A 19459-nucleotide genomic window follows, 5' to 3' on the forward strand; every position below is an offset into this window, starting at 1 on the left:
CTGCTCTCTCATTGGCTGTAGGTGATCGATGATGTTATTTTCAATCAGAGCACATTTCACATGGCATGATTTGAATCGGCGATTCTCTCAGATTGCGTCTTTGATAGTTCATACTGTGTGATTGTTACTCGCATGAACGAGCACTGATTTGCTCATGATTTCAGGCATTTGTTGGCGATTTCTCGAAACCTGTCGCCCAATCAAAATCGGAGCTAAAATCATTCAGTCTGAACTCGGCATTAGATGAAATCAGCTGAAATGAAATACATTGAATCTCTCAAAATCTCAGCAGAGGATCAACTCGATCAATAAGCAACTTCACAAACAGCAGTTTTACTTATTAAGAACCTGTTTGCCCTTATATAAAGAGGGACCAAATACTCTCTGAACTGAGTGAATTCTTTTTATGACCTCCATAAAGGGCCATATCTGTTTCCTCGTTCACAATCGGCACCGGAACTTTAAAAATGTTCAGTGCAAAGTTTAAACAAAGCAGTGTTCAGTAACATTATTGCAGTATGTGTCACTCACCATAGAGGGATTCACTCCTGCAAATATGTCTAATTATCTAATAATCCATATCTGTTGTAAATATTTGTCAAATGTAAGTAAATACATTTTACACAAACACATTTTTGTAGGCAAATACGTGTAGGTAAAGCCTCCCTATTGTATAACTTGTTGTTTACTTGCCTTGTCACTTCATCACATCCAACACAATCTCACGGCAATTCGTAACTTTTTCATTTAGTGGCTAATTCGTATGAATTCGTACGATCTAATTCGTACAATTTAGTACGATTTGCTTATCCCCCAATGACGGTTGGGGTTAGGGGTGGGGTCAGGTGCCACGCCTCCTTTTAAAAATCGTACCATTTCGTACGACTGAACTCGTACGAATTCGTACGAATTAGCCACTAAACTGGCAAAACGTAAAATACTTACGTTTTCTCGTGAGATCAGGCTGTCACATCACACTCGTGCTCTGATGTGTTGCTAAATAACTACTCAGAGCTCTTTCTTTAGCCAAAGCAAATTAACTAGCCGATCCTACAAAACCTGACAGATGAAGCCCAACAATTAACCTTCAACTTGGTGTGTCCCAGCCCCAAGCCCTATTACGTTATTCCTGTGTTACCCGTCTTCTGTGATTCTCATCATTTCATGTGTACTGCCTGGATGTCTCCCATAACTCCCTGAATGTCTCCTTTGTCTTCTACATCTCATTTGTTGTCCATTTTTCATAAACCATCTTTGAACTCAGTTAAGACCTGCATTATTGCATTAATTATTGTTATTGCATTATTATTATTATTATTGCATGCATTATTAGCTTAATCTGCACTCAACTTGCAATACTGTTCAATAAACAACACTGCTTTGCACTACTTTCCATCTGTCGTCTCCTGATTATTGTATTAGAAGACCATACCAACACCAGAACACCATGGATTTCCACCCACTGTCACTATCACCACTGGATCCCTTTGCGAGCTAGTTATAACCGCACTCAAATCTTCCCTTCCCTTCTCTCAGGTCTGTCATCAAAACCTTCACTTTTGCCTCTGCAATTCACATTGGCAGAGTGTAGTGGCTTTCTGTTGCAAGGGAATCTGTATATTGGGATGCTACCATCAAAGTTCGTATTGGAAAGCTCTAAGGTGTTTCTAATATAAAGCTCTGATATAGGCGATTTCCATACGGAAATTCAGAGACTTACCAGGATTTGTACGAAGCCACTGACCAATCATCGGTTACCTCTGCTCCACCCACTTCCTGCTTACAAGTACCAGAATCAATGCAGACTGGACCTACATGACTCACTAAAGAAAACTAAACCATGCTTCCTATACCATCAAAGCATGTTTATTTGGTGGAAATGCTGGTCACCTCTTCCGTTCCTGTTATATCAGACATGTCCAAGCTTCTTCCTCACTCTGTGTTTGCTCTCATTGATTTAGTTTAATCTGAAAATGTAATTTCTCAAGAATGCCCAAACTGGCTTCAGTTATCACCAGAAAATCATGATTATGAATTCTCAGTACAAACTTTACAAAGAAAACCATATGGACGTGGTCATGTGGCATTCTGCACCCCTGTCATCACCCTGCAAATGAGCTAATTCCATCAAGAGTGCATGTCGCTTTTGGAACTGGAACATTCCACCATCAGCATCATGATATCCTAACTTGCGGTTATGTCTTAATTCTGCAAATTCAGTTGAAGTTCCTGTGATGTCATCCACTGAAGTAAAGACTAAACAAACTTGTTTCCATAATTACCTCATCCTTATTTGTTCCAGACTCCAAACTCATCAAATGTCCTAAGACACAGATCCTCAAAGAATACTGGGGGTTCTAGAAACTAGGCAGTCACCCAACTTCCACCTCATCAGCTACATGACTGTGCCTTCGTCCTGCTTCTGGGTGCCCAACTATCCGAAGGAATGATCTTACCTCTGTCCATCATAGAGTGCAAGGCTATTGAGACATAATATGTGCAGGAAGCATTACATGTATAGAAATATTAAATGTAGGATGCACCAAGAATTGATTATTCTATCATCCTCAACAGTTACTTTGAGCTTCTTCTTTGTTGGTAAGAAAGATAGTAATTTTCAGCCCTGCATTGATTATCATGCTCTGAACTCTCATAGGCTGTTTATCAATGTGATCTTCAGCGATGTTGCATCCTCGTGTTCTTGTGTAATCATCAACTGCTAAAGTTCAGTTCCAAAACTCAAGACCGCAAGAATGGATGACAGGTGAAAGTTCCCGGATGTGTTCTTGATATCGAGGACACACCGACACAGACTTGAGCATCGAACTCACTCAAGACATCATTGCGACTGGAGGTGGCAAGAGCAGCATTTTACATAGGTTTATTATTAAAGTTCAAAGATATAACTTATTTATCTCAGGAGTTTCCCTAATACGGTGAAAGAACATCCCCATGAAAATCTTAATAAAGGAATCAACACATAAAGGGTGTTTATTTGCTGAAAAAAAAACTGTTTTATTTGTATAGTGCAGCGTATATTTGTAAAGTCTTTATGCATAGTATGTATTGTGAAAAGGGAGAAAACAATAAATCATTGTATGAATGCTGTAATGTTTAAATAATTTTTCAGTTTAAAATGCGTGAGGGTCATGTGACGATTAGGAAGAACGCAGCATCTCATTTCTCACAGGACGTGTTCTCTGTTCTTGTGGTCTCCCAGGTTCGTTCTTCCGAGGTGACCTGGCAAGATCGGTCTCCACAGGAACGCAAGTCCATTCTCTGCTTTCTTGGAATTGAGAAACAGCCATATAGTCCAGTTGCTCTAACCACTTTAGCTGGAAGATCCATGGGGCACACTTCTTCAAACTGGAACTGCAGAGTGCCAACAACCTCATTCATATTTGTAAAATAGGCAAATTGAAGATGCCGCTCATTACTCCCATTTGCCACTATGAATACCAAGTGATGCCCTGTGGACTGTCCATTATACCATCAATCTTCCAGACATTTATGAACAAAGTTTTCTATGAGTTTCTTTATCGCTTTGTCTTAGTTTACATCTACATCCTGATATACTCCAGAAACCTTGACAAATATTGCTATCACATCCTGTAGGTCCACCAGAAGCTTCATGAACATCGCCTGTACTTGAAGTTGGAGAAACGTGAGATCCATCAGTCACATTTGCCATTTCTAGCATACATCATCAGCCCATCCAGAGTACAGATAGACAAGGGGAAGGTACACACCATACAAGAATAGCCTCGACCCACTTCTATGAAAGAACTCCAACGTTTCCAAAGATTCAACAACTTCTATTGGAGATTATTCTTCAGCTTGCTATCCCAGCCCTATTAATCTTTTTCCTGAAGGACAAGCCAAAGACCCTGTCCTGGACAACTGAAGACCACAAAGCTGTATAATCATAAATAATAATCATAATAATCTAAATTAACCATGATCACTTAGCATCATGGATCTACGAACTGTAAAGCAGATAATCGGTTGTGTTCTGTGTTGCGCTATGTGTTCTGCAACTTTGGTCTCCTAGAGAAGATTGTGTCAGACTGGGGCTTGCAGAAAACCTCATGTCTGAAAGGCATTCTTCAAGTTACTGGGTATTTCTGTTAATCTCTCCTCTGGTTTGCAAACCAAATGCAGCCTACTAACCACATGTGTACAGTTTGCATGCACTTCATACTTTTTCTCAACCTGATTTTATTTATCTGTTTTATAACCAACGCAATCTCACGGCAATTCGTAACTTTTAACCCTTTTTGTTCTTTTGCAGCCAAAAACCCTTTAAGGCCAAATTTAGCTGTTGAAATTTACTTAAAGGTGCAGTAGGTGATTTGCCAAAAAGCTAACCGCTTAGCATATTATCTTTGGACGGCGGGGAGGGACTGTGATTCAAAGCCACACCCCCTGAAATCGTGAGCGCGCGCACCACGTCACAACAGCCGACAGACAACCCACTAGTTCATGTCATTCGCCAGTTAGTAAGTGCCAGCGCCGTGCAGGAATTACATTTATTACTTAGCCACATTTACATGCTATTTCAGAGCGAATATTCAGAGGAGCATGGTCAACAGTATAGGAAGGCTGTCATTGTTCAAAAATGACCCAATGTGAATATAGTTTTATGCTTTACCCAGAATATAAAAATACATATAAACACATTTAGATCATTTACTGTAATCATTACTATTGGACTGTGAAGAGACTTTCAACCAGCACAACAAAAAAATGTTTCTGAAGACAATCAACTACTGCACCTTTAATGTTCATTTTAAATTATTTTAATCTAATTGATAAATTTAGATTTAACCTTTTTAAATTGATGTGCCACAATATATAAGCCTGTTTAAGTAAAATAATAAAACGATTAATGTAATCGTGATTTTTTAATTAACAATTCTAAATGTTTCTCATGATGACAAGTCCAAACTTTGAACATTTGTCTTGAAATAATACTGATCAGTATTGCAAGTTTATATTTTAAACTATTGAGTTTTTAACACAATTTATTTCTCTAGATTGAGGGAGAAGCAGCATTTTAAACTTAAATGTGACCAGGCTTAAAATCATAAAAGACCATTATTATTTAGCATTACATTTAAAATCCCATGCCACACACAGACTTCTATAACCACCAACACAACCTTTTTAACTTTCATCATGTCCTGCTTTGCTACATATAGTATACAGGCGCCGACCAAATGTGGGACTCCTGGATTCATGTCACCAGCTGATCTGGACCCCAACCTGCATCCACCTGTCGAAGTGTATTACAGTATGACAGATGATTCAGCTCCAAAATCCAGTGTGAAGTACAGTTACTTTTTTTGACCACGAGAGAATTTCAGCTGCTTCTGAGAGTTCAACATTTCACCTCAACTGGAAACGTAGGCTATTCTTTCTTTCTTTCTTTTTATTTTTAAAAATTATTTTTTTTTATTACAGCATGTTTTAAGCAGCGGATGCCCCTACAGATGCAACCCAGTACTATGAAACACACACTCACATTCACTCTCATACACTATGACCAATTTCAATCATTCGTTAATTTTCTTTTCGGCTTAGTCTCTTTATCAATTAGAGATCGCCACAGCGAAATGAACCGCCAACTTATCCAGCAAATGTTTTACGCAGAAGATGCCCTTCCAGCTGCAACCACAACATCACAATGGTACACACTCATTCACACACAAAGTTACTTGTCAAATAAATAACATGGAAGATTATATATAGAGGATTTTGAGTAGTTTTTTAATTAGCTGGTTTATGAAGACTGCAGAGTGATGCATGAAAAAAATGACTTCGAATAATTGTAAAAAGATGTGGTTTGTGATGTATGATCACAATGTATGAACATGAATGCATGTTGTGATGTATGCCCTCCCTAAGTTACTCTGGTCTAGAACTGCCACTGGGTCTGTTAATTATGTATTAGCATTGGCTATATTATTAATTCTGAGAAAATCAAAATGGCTCTATAAACAAATCTGTTTAATTAAACACATTATTTCGCTATTAGATGATAAACTGGCACAAACCTGGGCCTACATGACTTTCATTGCACGCATTGTACAACAGATGGCGGCACTTCACATTTGGAAAGAGTGCTTTGCCGCACACGAGGAAAAGAGCTTGTTGTTAGGGAAAATGGCGTCGTCCATGGGCGGAATGTTCCCCGGTCAGCAGCCTCCTGGATCTCATCCACCTCCGGGTCCGGGTGGTCCAGGTCAGCCAGGGCTCCTCACTGGTACTCCCGGTAACAGAGGGGCGAATAACACTTTAGTGGATGAGCTGGAAGCTTCTTTCGAGGTAAAGAGCTCACGTAAACTTTTTCTGCTAACATAACATTGGTGCAACTGCAGTCACACTAAACCTTTGTTAATGTTTGTTTAAACATATATATATATATATATATATATATATATATATATATATATATATATATATATACACACACACACACACACACACACGTATGAGTTTTATGTACGCGATTAATAAATTATTTACTTGGCTGTTGATGAAATGATATAACCGTTAGACCGTTAATGGGGCGAGTTAGTTTATTTTTTCACTATAATCCTATGTTATTTTGTATAATCTACGGTGTAACTGTTTAATATTGTGTTTTATAATGTACTTTAATGTGTGTTTTTAATTCTGCCAGGCGTGTTTTGCATCTCTTGTCAGCCAAGACTATGTCAATGGAACTGACCAGGAAGAAATTCGAACTGGTAAAGAGATGTTTTTATTCGTCTGTGCTCCAAAAATGTGTTAATTTTTATGATATTGGACACCAATACCAGTGGACTATATTCAAATACTACAGTTTTCAGTAATCCGCAACAACATCACAGATGACCATTTAGCTAATGTCATGCTGTCATTAAATGCAGTATTACTTATACATTTTTGAACAACATATTTTCTGAATTGTTGTTTAAATATGAAAATTCGGTAAAAAAAAAAAAAAAAAAACTTTTTCACAATGATTCAGAACAAACATCTGAACATTGTATTCTTCCTCATTTCCTGTGATCTCTTCATATCTTCAGTGGGAAACCATGTGAGAGCTAGCAAGATGAATTTTATACATGTATATGTATTGTAATCAGTGTGATGTGTAGTTACAAACTGTCTAAATGTAATTACTCTTCTACTGAAAATGTTAAGGGATTACTTTTCATTTTTAGGTAATTTAATTAGTTACTTATATAATTTACATGCCTTAAATATATGGTATTTATAAAATATTGTGTCATTGCTTGTAAATGTTTTGATACATGTTTATTATTCGAAGATCCATTTTTGGGATCTAAAAGATCCTGTTTGGGTCAAATGTACAGAATTATGTTTAGTTTATATCGTCTATGTGTAAGATTTATTGGGATTTTAAGTAGAGTTGAGTCAAGTACTTAAATAGTGAGCATTTAAGTTACTTTTCCGACTTTAAATTTAAAATACATTTTTAATTATCTAGTTAGTAATTAATTACATTTTTGAAGTAGCTTACCCAACAATGATTGTAATTAAACGTTAGACACAAATAAACAATTGGTAATTTTGAAGTCATTTCTTTCCAATAGTCTGAAATAAGATGCTATGAAAAAATATTGCCCAAAAACTCGACCAGTGCATTAAAAAAATAATAATCATTTTTTACAGTTATTTATTTTGTGTGTGTATTTCAGGGGTTGATCAGTGTATACAGAAGTTTCTGGATGTGGCCAGACAGACTGAATGTTTCTTTCTTCAGAAGAGACTACAGCTCTCTGTACAGAAACCAGAACAGGTGGAAAAAGAGGTATACCCTTGCACTTACAGCATATGTACAGAAGAAAATACAATCCAGCATTATCTAAACCAAAACTACTTTTAAAACTATTTTAATTACTTAATCTTCAACTTTATACAGCATATTACAGTAAACTATGTTCCTGTTATTTCATTTGATACAGCTTCGAAATGGAATGTTTGACATTAAAAACAGAAATAAAACAATTCAAACACTTTTTTTAATGCAATTTATGACAGTTCCTCAAAATATTTGCTACTTTTCCTATTATTTTACTATAAAGTCAGAGTGAAGAGACTTATTTCAATACGTTGATGTGTTTTAAATGGAAACAGAAAAGGCTATAGAGCTCAAAAAATTAACTCTTTGGAATCCAGCCATTAGTAGGAAGAAAAGCAGATAGTTGTTTTAAGATCTAATGGGGTTGTTAACACAAGATGCCGTATCGGACACTCAAGACTCATGCATTGACAGTTATTTAAAGGAGAAGCTCCCCCAAAATGTCAATATTGCAAAGTGTTATACATATACTTTTAGAATGCCCTTTTTTTAATGTTATCAGTCAACGTTTTGGTCTGGAGATTTTAAAGGAAATATTTTTAAATGCAAATTCTTCAAATTTGGTAGACTTTTTATCAAAAATAAACCTTAAAGTGCTTTAGATTTTTATCTTATGTATTATTTATTGCAGTTGATGTCTTTTTAATGTTATCATTAGTTTTTATTTTTTTACTATTATAGAAAATGTATAAATTTGACCTGGTTTTGCCATCAAGTAGCCAGAGAAGCTGACATGGCAATAAATTTAAAACTCTCTCTCCAACTGAAATGAAATAATTGTTTAGCTGAAGAATAATAATGCATGCTAGTGAAATGAAAAAGACACAGGCTTTAAAACAGATTGGATCAAAACATATCTTGAGTCTGTTTGCAAAACATTTCAAAACTCAATCAATCAGAAATGTGTACTAAAATGTATGTTCTGTTAAATCTCCCAGGATGCATCAGAACTAAAGAATGAACTCCAGAGGAAAGAGATGCTAATTCAGAAACACCTCGCCAAGATCCATCATTGGCAGCAGGTATTGGAAGACATCAACGTTCAGCACAAGAAGCCCACAGAACTGCCACAGGGTCCTCTGGCCTTCCTAGAGCAGGCTTCGGCCAACCTCCCCGCTCCAATGAAACCCAACTAGTGTATTTACAGAGATCCAAAACCTGCTTTAGATGTTGCTCAATGGGACACTTTTTCCTCTCCCTCCCAGCAAATGGTACAGGAAGCCCTTGGTATGTTACAGTGTGCTTCAAGAGCTACTAAATAACATTATTACAACTTTTCCCTTATGAAAGTGTTAGGTTTTGAAGAAATCAAAGTTATTTTATATTTCTTCATAAGAAAACTTAAGAATGCATTAGTTAGCTAAGAAAATGTTCTGTTAAGGAGTTATATTGATCTGAATTAGGTGGGATAATTTTTTGTTTATATTTTACAATTTTATTATTATTTTTTTGTACAGTTAAAAATAAACATTTTGTCATACATTTTCAGATTTTTTTAAAGTTCTCTTTGGTCTTCTTGGATCTGGCATTTGTGTTTCTTATTTATATCCAGTGCTTGATACTTTACTATTCATACATTTTTCTATTGATATAAGCACAACTGATCAGTTTCATCCAACTACACAGCGATTCGCTCACTCTTGTATTTGAGTATTTGGGCTCTATTTTAACAATCTAGATGCAAAGTCCAAAGCGCAGGGTGCAAAAGCATTTAGGGTGTGTCAGAATCCACTTTTGCTATTTTAAGGATGAAGAAATATGATCTGCGCTGCAGCGTATAGTCTAACAAGGTTGAGCTTATTCTCTTAATGAGTTATAGGTGTATTTTGAGAATAAACCAATCAGAGTCTCATCTTCTGGACTTTAGACCTGCTCTCAGCTGGTCTCTTGTGCAGTCTATTTTAGTTTCTCAAAATAGCAACGTACCAGCAATGTGCCTTAACACACCTCTTATATAGACCAGAACAACCATGAGTCCACAAAGTAACGCAAATGGATTTGCTATTTAAATAACGTGGCGGAAAACGGGAACATTATGGTAAAAAAAAATAAAAATAGCAACACGTCATAGAAACACATTTTGCACCTTATTGCCCCAGGTGTATTATAGGGCCCTTTATTTCCCTTTCAGAAAGAAGTACAAAAAATGTATCAATTATAAAACAAAGGCCTTTGACATCTTGGCAGCAGTAAAGAAAAAAAAAAACACAAGGTTTTCTCAATTTTTATCATGGAGAAACTCATGACATTTACCTCTAATATTATATACAGTTTCAGAAATTCAGAAAGAAAAAATTATTATTATATAGTGCTGAAACTTTAAAACTAAACTGTACTGTAATGTTATTACAGTAAAAATGCTACTACAGTGCTATGAATTTCCATTCTGAATAATTAGAAATACAAAAAAGTGGGTTAAAAGGACATGTTTTTACCAAGAAAAACAGTGCATTAAATTAAATACAAAAATTAAAATAGACTTCATATTCTTCTTCAAAAATGTATTAAGTAAGTCCTGTGAAATAAGATCCACTGAATCTTACTGTATAATAGAAACCACTAACCATTATATGCCAAAGTACAGTGAGGTCTATTATAGTGTAAACAGAAAAAAGTGTGCTATTGCAAATAAAATTAAAATACAGGGAACTAGGTTCCCAATAACATAAACAGAACATGTGCGAATATTGCTGTTGCAGTAACATTTCAAGTTTAAGGACCACATCCCTTTCTGATAAATACAATATTGTTTTCTTCAGTAAGTTTCAGCTTGTAGCTGTATTACCTGTAATAACCACATAATACATTTACAATTTGCAGCTTTCAAAAGTTATTAAAATATGGTTTAAAAGAAAACTAGAATAAAATGTGTTCTGTGCATTTCTTGCCCTTAAAAGATTTAGATCTTTGAAAATGCAGTCATTAATGCCCCAGATAGAACCAGACAGAACGCAAAAATGAGGACAATGTAATTTCGGCAACCCTGAGGGAGAAAGGAAAAGAGGATGAGATGCAGAGTTACATAAAAGCAATTGATGCTTTGAGGAATTGGAAATCATCCACCATACAAGGGGTGTAACAGTACATAAAAATGGCCCAAAAACTACATTCAAATCTAGTCACACGTTGTTGTTGTTAAAATAAGTTGTAGTTTTTAAACCTGATTATCACATGGAAGTTTTTTCTAGCAAGAAATGCGCCAAGATTTCAGTAGAGAGGTGTCAAAAGCTTGTAAGCAATATTTGTTAGAGGTTACAAAGAAAAAAAAAAAAATTTGTAAATAATGTAATATATTGGAGGTAGATTGATTTTGCAAATGACTGTATAGATACAAACTGATGGTTAGTTTAACAGTTTCCTAGAGCATAGTTGTGGGATTTAAAGGTGCATTATGTAGAATTGAATACATAGTGGTTGAACTAGGTATTGCAATCCAAATCAAAATATCGAAGAGGGTTTTTTTTTTTTTTGTCAGCCAACCCCTCCAACCATGACTTGACATGCACAGAGGTTGCCAGATTGATGACGCAAATAGTAGCAGCATTTGTGCTAGACAATCAAGCCTTACACTAAGCTGCTCAGTTCATATTTTGTTGGTAATAGTTGTATTGTTTGCCAATTAAAAACATTTTTAGACTTTTATTACTCTGAATCTGAGGCATTTCCAAGGCTGCTACAGTCTTCCAGGGGTTACATCTTCAACCGTGCCTGGATAAACTGAGAGACTTTTTGGCTGAAATAATATACACTGTTTTCCCACCATGGCTAAATAGGATGCTGAAATATAATTGCATAAACTGGAAGAGTTACTCAGACCAAAACAAAGACAGACGGTCTGACACGGAACACACATTTTCAAAGGAGAATAACATTGATTTTAACATTGTTTATCAGATAAAAAAAAGTACGTTCATTCCGCTTGTTTCTTAAATACATTATGGTATTTTTGTGTTTTAGTTTTAGATTAAAAGATTAGTTCACCCAAAAATAAAAATCCTGTTACTAACTGAGGGTGTTGTTTCAGTCCCGAGACCTTGGTTTATTATCAGTACACAAATTAAAATATTTTAGATTATGTCTGTGAGCTCCCTCATCCTCGATCAACAGCAATGCTCCTGTGACATTCAATTTTTAATAGGTTATTGGCACACAAAAATCGTTCATGATGTAGCCTCATATTGTTACAACTGGTGTCACAGAGTAGTTTGACAATATTTTGATTCCTTTTCGAACATCTAATGACCATTTCTATCTATAAAGGATGAGGGAGCTCTCAGATTTCATCTATATACATCTTAATATTTCTGTTCCAAAGAGAAACCAAAATCTTGGGATGGAAACGACATGAAGATGAGTAACAAGTAAACACCAAACATAAAGATTTGTACAATTTCAACTTCCTCTGCGTACTACTACTGCTTCGTGTTGATTTGGTAAATATCTCCTCAACTGTAAGTCGCTTTGGACAAAAATGCCTGCCAAATGACTAAATGTACTGTTACACCCCTATCATACACATAAGTGTTTACCTTCACTTCCTTGAACACCAGAACACCCCAAAGAGCTGCAATCAGTCCAGGAACCTGAAAAGATTCAAACATGTTACATATTATTGAAAAAAATAAGAGATCACTTGAAAATTCTTAGTTTGTCAAAAAATTATTGAATTCATTACATATGGACTTGAGAAAAAAACATTTAGTCGAAAAAGTTTTATTAGAACATTTCCTTTTTAATAAAGAAAATGGCAATTGGTCAAAATAACAAATGCTTTTATTTGTTGTAACTGAAAATCAGGGTTAATTTACCAAATATTGTTTTTATTGCAAGTAAAAGTATTAGTTAAATAAGTTATAATGTTGTTAAAATAATAATATTGGTTTTTTTCTTAAATTAGTTTAAACGGCTGAAAATATGCCAAATTTTATGTAAAATGTTTTTATATAAATAAAGCAATTTTTATTTTACGAAACGTCATCAGTGTCATGAGTTTACATAATAAAACTAACATTGTTTTACTCAAATTATAACTTTAAATCACTAATTAAGAGAAACTGAGAACTTTCAAACGGTCTCTTTTCCACAGCTGTATGTTTAAAGATCTGCCACTCACAGTGGTGATAATGGGGAAGCTCACTACAGCACTGAGATAGTGGTTGGCCAGAAACCAGCAGCACGTAGCAACACCCCACATGATGCCAGAAAGGAATCCTACACAGGAAATCATGCACAAAATAGCATCAAGAATACAGAGGTATGAGGAAAAGAAAGCAGATAAACAACTCCAGGGATAGTGATGGCGTTACCTGGCAGAACTGCTTTAGGAAACACCTGAGGCTTGTTTCTTTTGATGGCACAGTACAGAAGAAAATACACGGTACTAGCAAGGAAAATCCCACTATATTGTGCAAATACGTAGTCCAGATCTACAAGATAGACATACACAAAATTCATTATAGTTCATATTTAATTAATTCAACCAATGCTGAATTCAATTAAATCTAAATGTACCAAATTGGCTAGCCCCATTGTATGGGCTGTCTGGATCTGATGCATGATTTTTTATGTACAGAACTGGAACAAAAGATGATCCGTACAGCAGTCCAGCTACAACAGCAAGGAATGATCCACTGCAACACATAACAGATATTTATAAATGCATTATTCTATTACATATTGTATTAGTGTGGAGATTATATTTTTATTAATTGTATTGTATTCAGAGATTGTACAAAACGTACACAAACATTTACTCTTAAAAGGTAGATTTTGATGCTGTATAAAAACATATACAGATATAAAATGAAAACAGAATATTCATATGGCAAATTTCTAAACAAACCGTCATTCTATAGTAAACTTGAACGATGGGCCTATAGTCTTTAAATAAAGAATTATTTTGGCCTGTTTAATTATTCTTTTTTTTTATTTGTGTACATTAATAAAGACTTAAAAAAAAAAAAAGTATTTATTTCTAAAATGAAATCATCAATTTAGTAGGCTAGGCTATTTGTGGCCTATGGTAAACTTGCACAACACAGGCCCTTCGAAAATAAAAATCTTTTGGCAAGCTGTTGAATTCACATTCATTAATAGGTCTAAATAAATACATCTATTACTAAGCCCATATTATCAACAAAGAAAATGTAAATGAAAAGCTAGCCTGTATGAAGATGCTTAGTGATTTGATTTTTATTAACAAATACTGTACATCTCTAGATTTAGGCTAAAACATTGCTTTTTTAGTTATGTTTGTTTGTTTGTACATTCATTTTGGTTGTCTTTTATTTGTTTTTCTTTTATTTCAATTAAAATAAAGCTTGTTAACAAGTTTTTTTAAATTTATAAAGGAATTATAATGCTTCATTTTGTTATTTTATCTTCAATTACAAGTAGCAGGGTATTTACAGCTCCTGTTTATTTCGGTTTGTTCTCATCCCATCCCTGGCAGTATTGTCGCAAATTGCTATTACACCTAAAAACATTTTAATAATTCCTTTGTCCCACGGCATTGATACAATGTACATAAATTAAATCATTTAACCAGTATTTAAGTGTGATGTGTACATACACGAAACGTTTCATGCGTGGGCTTAATGCATCCACCCAAGAATCATCTGTTGCCACCACAGATTCTGCGTTGACTACCTTCAGGAGAAATTTATTTTATTGGTTAAACCATTGTTCAAAAAGGAAATCTTGGAGAACTATTACAATTGAGGATAAAATATTTCCTGTATACAATGTCAATTTTTAAAGGGCTCTTTAAATTAGATTTCATCTACAGTAGGGCTGTCAAACTCAGTTACAAAAGGGCCGAAGCCCTGCAAAGTTTAGTTCCAACCCTGCTCCAACACACTTACCTGTTGGTTTCAAACAAGCCTGAAGGACTCAATTAGTTTGATCAGGTGTGTTTAATTAGGGTTGGAACTAAACTGTGCAGAGCTGTGGCCCTTTTGGAACTGAGTTTGACACCTGTGATCTACAGCATTTAAAACGGGTAAACATACATGGTCTATTAGTAGTGGTGTTTCTTCAGATGTTGTTGATCTTTGAACATCGGTCTTCACAAAGAAAAATACAATGGCACTGTAGACACATATACAGAGAAGAAAAAAAGATCAGATATTATTTATAATTATAAGATTTAACACCAGATATGAATGAAACTAAATATAATAGTAGCCATAATAATGAGTCAATTTGCTAGTAACTGGAAATGTTGCAAAAAGCACATTTCTGACAGACAAATAATGTCCTTAATTATCCTTTTACCATGTTTGTTTGTTTGTTTATTGCCACATCAGCAACTTATAGCTATTTCATGGCAATATCAATATAGATAAGAACATATTACATGACAATAACAGTTTCGTAATTCACTAACTGATGACTAAACATTTACTTATTTATTTATTTAGAAAAATAAAACATATATATATATATATATATATATATATATATATATATATATATATATATATATATATATATATATATATATATATATATATATATAAAAATCTATTTCAGATTAGATTTCAGTTTCACATATGGTAAATAACATAAAATTCTTTCATTTTGTCACATTCAGTGTACACATCTTGTATATTCTCAAAAGTATTCCTAAAAGTAAAACAGCATTTTCCTGTACTATTAACTTTGAATGTCAGTCTGTGCACATTTACCTAAATAAACATACACCTGCTCCACAGTAGTTCAGCACTGGTTTGGAAACAGTTTCAGCACCAATACCGAACCAGCCAAACCTGAACCATTAGCAAAGAGTCAATGTGAGTTCCTGAGCCCAAGTTATTAAAACATTTACAATACACGCAAATGCAAATATTGGGAAAAAATGTATAGTTTGGGTATAAGAACATAAACACACGCACACATATAGACATGTACAAGTAAACACAAAAACTTCAGTATGTTACATTATTTAGGTACACATTACTAGATCCTCGCATGTTGATTTTATATTGAATCCGTTAGAAAACTGTAACTGGATATTCTTCAACATCAACTTTGCTGTAGCTCAGTTATTTTATTGTCTGATTCCAACAACATATACTTTATTTTGAAATTAACCAAAACTTTAATTATTACAATTAACATTTTTGAAAATTGTGATTCATTTTGCCAGCATGGTTCAAAGGCATTATAAAAAAAATACATGATTTAATTCTTCCAGTGCATTCTGAAAGCAAATGTTGCTTACCGTGAGCTGGCCCAACCCAACAGCAGATTAAATGAAGCCCATATAAGAAGACCAAGACCAAGTCCAATAGTCTTTACAATAGGAACTACTGTTATATTTCCTACAGGGACACACAAACACAATGACACATAAGTAAAACTGATTGTATGTCAGGTGCATACGTTCGATTTCTCAAGCAGTAATTATTAAATGCTATATTAAGTGCAAATTATATAATTGGTTATTACCAGTAGCCCAAATAGCTCCTCCCAGCATAACAAGAGGCCAAAACTTAGGACTGTTCAGAATGATGTTCACCACAAGGGAGACTGTCCATATAGCAGCACATAGGATCCACTGGAAAAACATACCTACATGTATAGACAGTAGAGTTAACTGAACATATTAAGCAAACGACTTCTCTTTGGCCTGTTCTTAAAGCAGAAATTTAATTTAATATTTCAAGAAAACCATCACCTTAAGTTAGATCCTCTATAAAGACCCATGTAAAAAATTGGTGGTTTTCAAATTTTCCATAATTAATTGGTAATAACTGTTAAGGGAATAACAAAAAACAAACAACACCAAAACCATCTATGTATGTTTATACTTGGGTTGTCAAACTGGGGCTTAATGCATGCACTTAAAACTGGGGCTTAGATTAATGCATTTGATTTCAATTCATGAATGTTTTTATTAACAGTGAATTAACAAACACAACATTCTAGATTGAAATAAAACAATTTAAAACATTAAATTAACTGTTGATCATTCATTAATTTTCCTTTGGCTTAGTCTCTGATTTCTTAGAGGTTGCCACAGTGGAATAAGCCGCCAACTATTTCAGCATATGTTTTAGGCAGCGGATGCCCTTTCAACCATAACCCAGTACTGGGAAAATGAGTTGGTTATAATAAATATAAGTAGATTTACATGTTAATAACAGTGCATAGTTAATAACATTGCATATATAAAAATAAAAACTAATTATTTTCCACATCATTTAATTTTAACAACACTAATGTGTTTTTTTACATAAAAAATAGGTGCATGTGAATAATCATTTTTGTGTGTCCATGACATGTAAAAGACCCAAATTTAAGTTATTAGAACTGAATTGATAAATACATTATTATATATATATATATATATATATATATATATTTATTTATTTATTTCCTGTGGAATACGAGACGTCGCAACACTTTCAAAGTAACACAGCAATATTTATAGTCTACAATAATACTGTAATTATTTTAATAAATGTAAAAGCTACCTTTACAAACAAAAACATGCCAAGAGCACCTAAAATATTAACTATGCCATAAAGTCTGTTTAATGGCAGTTAGGATTGAAGTTATTAAAAGTAAGCAATATACCCATGTTGATTTCTGTAAGAGCTCATATAGTTAAGTACATTTACGATTACATTTTTTAAAAAGTTCCAAGACAGAATTTCAAACGATTTATTAATTACTGGAGTTGCCAGGTTGCTAAATTTCAAGTTACTACTACACATGAAGCACAAATAGCCTACTATGAAACAATTGTCAAAAATGTGATTATCAGGGACTGTCACCTTTTACTTTTATTCCATCTTTGCTCCATACAATGAAAATGAATAAGTCTTATTTGTGCTTACCCTTTTGCTAAAATATTACTTTGCATTTTCTTCTGTTGACACTTTGTAGTACAAAAAACCTTTACTGTGACATTTAAAAAAAGCCTAAAAGGAGGCAAAAGTGTGCAAAACCAAAAAGAAAAAATGACTGACCATCCCCAGTCTCAATCTTTTTCACCGGTACAAAGTTGCTACCGAAGAAGACCGCAGACACTGCGCAGGATATGAATCCATAAGTCAGGTCGGAGGAGTTGGATGTGCTGTTGGACTCAATTGGACGGTGTGACAGCCAATTTTCTGCATCACAATTAAAGTTTTAATAAATAAATCAGACAGCACTTCAAATGTCTCTTTAAACCAGTTTAGTGTAATGAGTTTTTGTGTTTGTTACCTTTTTCCAGGTGTTGCGCGGCGCCGGTGGAGAGCGCGCAGATGAGAGCCACGATAAACGCGGTCACGTAAGGATTCATACTAGACACACATAAAAATTAAAACAGACATTAATAAAAGCTACTTTCATGCATAAATCGACGTAATAAAGTATATCGAGGCGAGAACTGCTCTTTGAATAATTGACTTGACTTCCGTGTCAGCTGACGATTATGATCACATGATTGTGGCACGCGTGTGTTAAACATTGGGTCACGTGATTAAGAGTCATGATTACTGACATTTGCAGGGTTTTAGGAGGAAACTATTTTGCTGACTGTTGGACGAGCTTGAAAAATAACTATTGTAACATTGTATTTACAATATGTTTGTGTTGCAGTGGCAACTGGCAGCTAGGGATAGTTCACCCAAAAATGAAAATTTACTCACTACTGTATATCAAGTGGTTCCAAACATTTATGAATTTCTTTCTTATGTTAAGCACAAAAAAAGAAAACTTGACATATTGATATTTTGAACAAAGCTGAAAACGTGTAACCATAAAAGAAAAACAAATAGCTTCTATCTATCTATCTATCTATCTATCTATCTATCTATCTATCTATCTATCTATCTATCTATCTATCTATCTATCTATCTATCTATCTATCTATCTATCTATCTATCCATCCATCCATCCATCCATCCATCCATCCATCCATCCATCCATCCATCCATCCATCCATCCATCCATCCATCCATCCATCCATCCATCCATCCATCCATCCATCCATCTATCCATCCATCCATCCGTCCATCCGTCTGTCTGTATATCTATCTATCTATCAATCCCTCCATCCATCCATCCCTCCATCCATCCATCCATCCATCCATCCATCCATCCATCCATCCATCCATCCATCCATCCATCCATCCATCCATCCATCCATCCATCCATCCATCCATCTATGTCTATCTATCAGGTCAATAGTAACAGGTACAGGCTTTCTTCAAAACCTCATCTTTTGTGTTCACCATAAGAAAGAAAGTCAAACAGGTTTGAAACTATTAAAGGGTGAGTAAATGATGACTTAATTTTAATTTTTGGGTGAACAATCCCTTTAAGGTCAAAGGTTGCACTGGCCCACTCAATCTGACAGTTAGTCCACCCAATCAAATTATATAATTGTTGGTAATTAGATTCTCATTTGGATATCTGTTAAAAAATCTATAAGGCTCCTCTTGCATTCAAGTGAACATGTTAAGGTTTTTTTACTGATTGTAAAAGGAACTGCAATAATTAACAAAATATAAAATAATTAGGGAACAAATATCATCTCACCAGACGTTTATGAAGGCTATGGTACACTAGAGTTACATTTATATGGAGAGG

At 34.5% G+C, this 19459-nt stretch overlaps 2 protein-coding genes across 3 annotated transcripts; one reads left to right on the forward strand and one right to left on the reverse strand.

Annotated features, from left to right (window-relative positions):
- Positions 1 to 6152: 6152 nt before the first annotated feature.
- On the forward strand, positions 6153 to 9355 carry med28 (mediator complex subunit 28). 2 transcript variants are annotated; one of them, NM_001007770.1, is given in 4 exon segments: positions 6153 to 6327; positions 6686 to 6752; positions 7710 to 7822; positions 8812 to 9355. In NM_001007770.1, coding segments are annotated over 4 exon segments (540 nt in total). In that variant the 5' UTR covers positions 6153 to 6165; the 3' UTR covers positions 9010 to 9355.
- A 619-nt stretch (positions 9356 to 9974) lies between these two features.
- tmem144a (transmembrane protein 144a) lies at positions 9975 to 18237 on the reverse strand. The gene is given in 12 exon segments (NM_001003999.2): positions 9975 to 10856; positions 12403 to 12456; positions 12987 to 13084; positions 13180 to 13299; positions 13385 to 13503; positions 14445 to 14521; positions 14884 to 14962; positions 15562 to 15642; positions 16098 to 16197; positions 16325 to 16447; positions 17851 to 17994; positions 18089 to 18237. Coding segments are annotated over 12 exon segments (1158 nt in total). The 5' UTR covers positions 18168 to 18237; the 3' UTR covers positions 9975 to 10772.
- Between the last annotated feature and the right edge of the window lie 1222 nt (positions 18238 to 19459).

This window comes from Danio rerio, chromosome 1 (genome assembly GCF_049306965.1).
Source record: "Danio rerio strain Tuebingen ecotype United States chromosome 1, GRCz12tu, whole genome shotgun sequence".
NCBI lineage: Eukaryota > Metazoa > Chordata > Actinopteri > Cypriniformes > Danionidae > Danio > Danio rerio.

What these genes read in the sequence shown, in the direction of transcription:
- med28 (XM_073943647.1), top strand. Translation starts at nt 6,166, where the DNA reads ATGGCGTCGTCCATGGGCGGAATGTTCCCCGGTCAGCAGCCTCCTGGA. An exon ending in AGCTGGAAGCTTCTTTCGAG is followed by an intron (nt 6,328 to 7,709) that starts GTAAAGAGCTCA and finishes TGTGTATTTCAG; the next exon opens with GGGTTGATCAGTGTATACAG.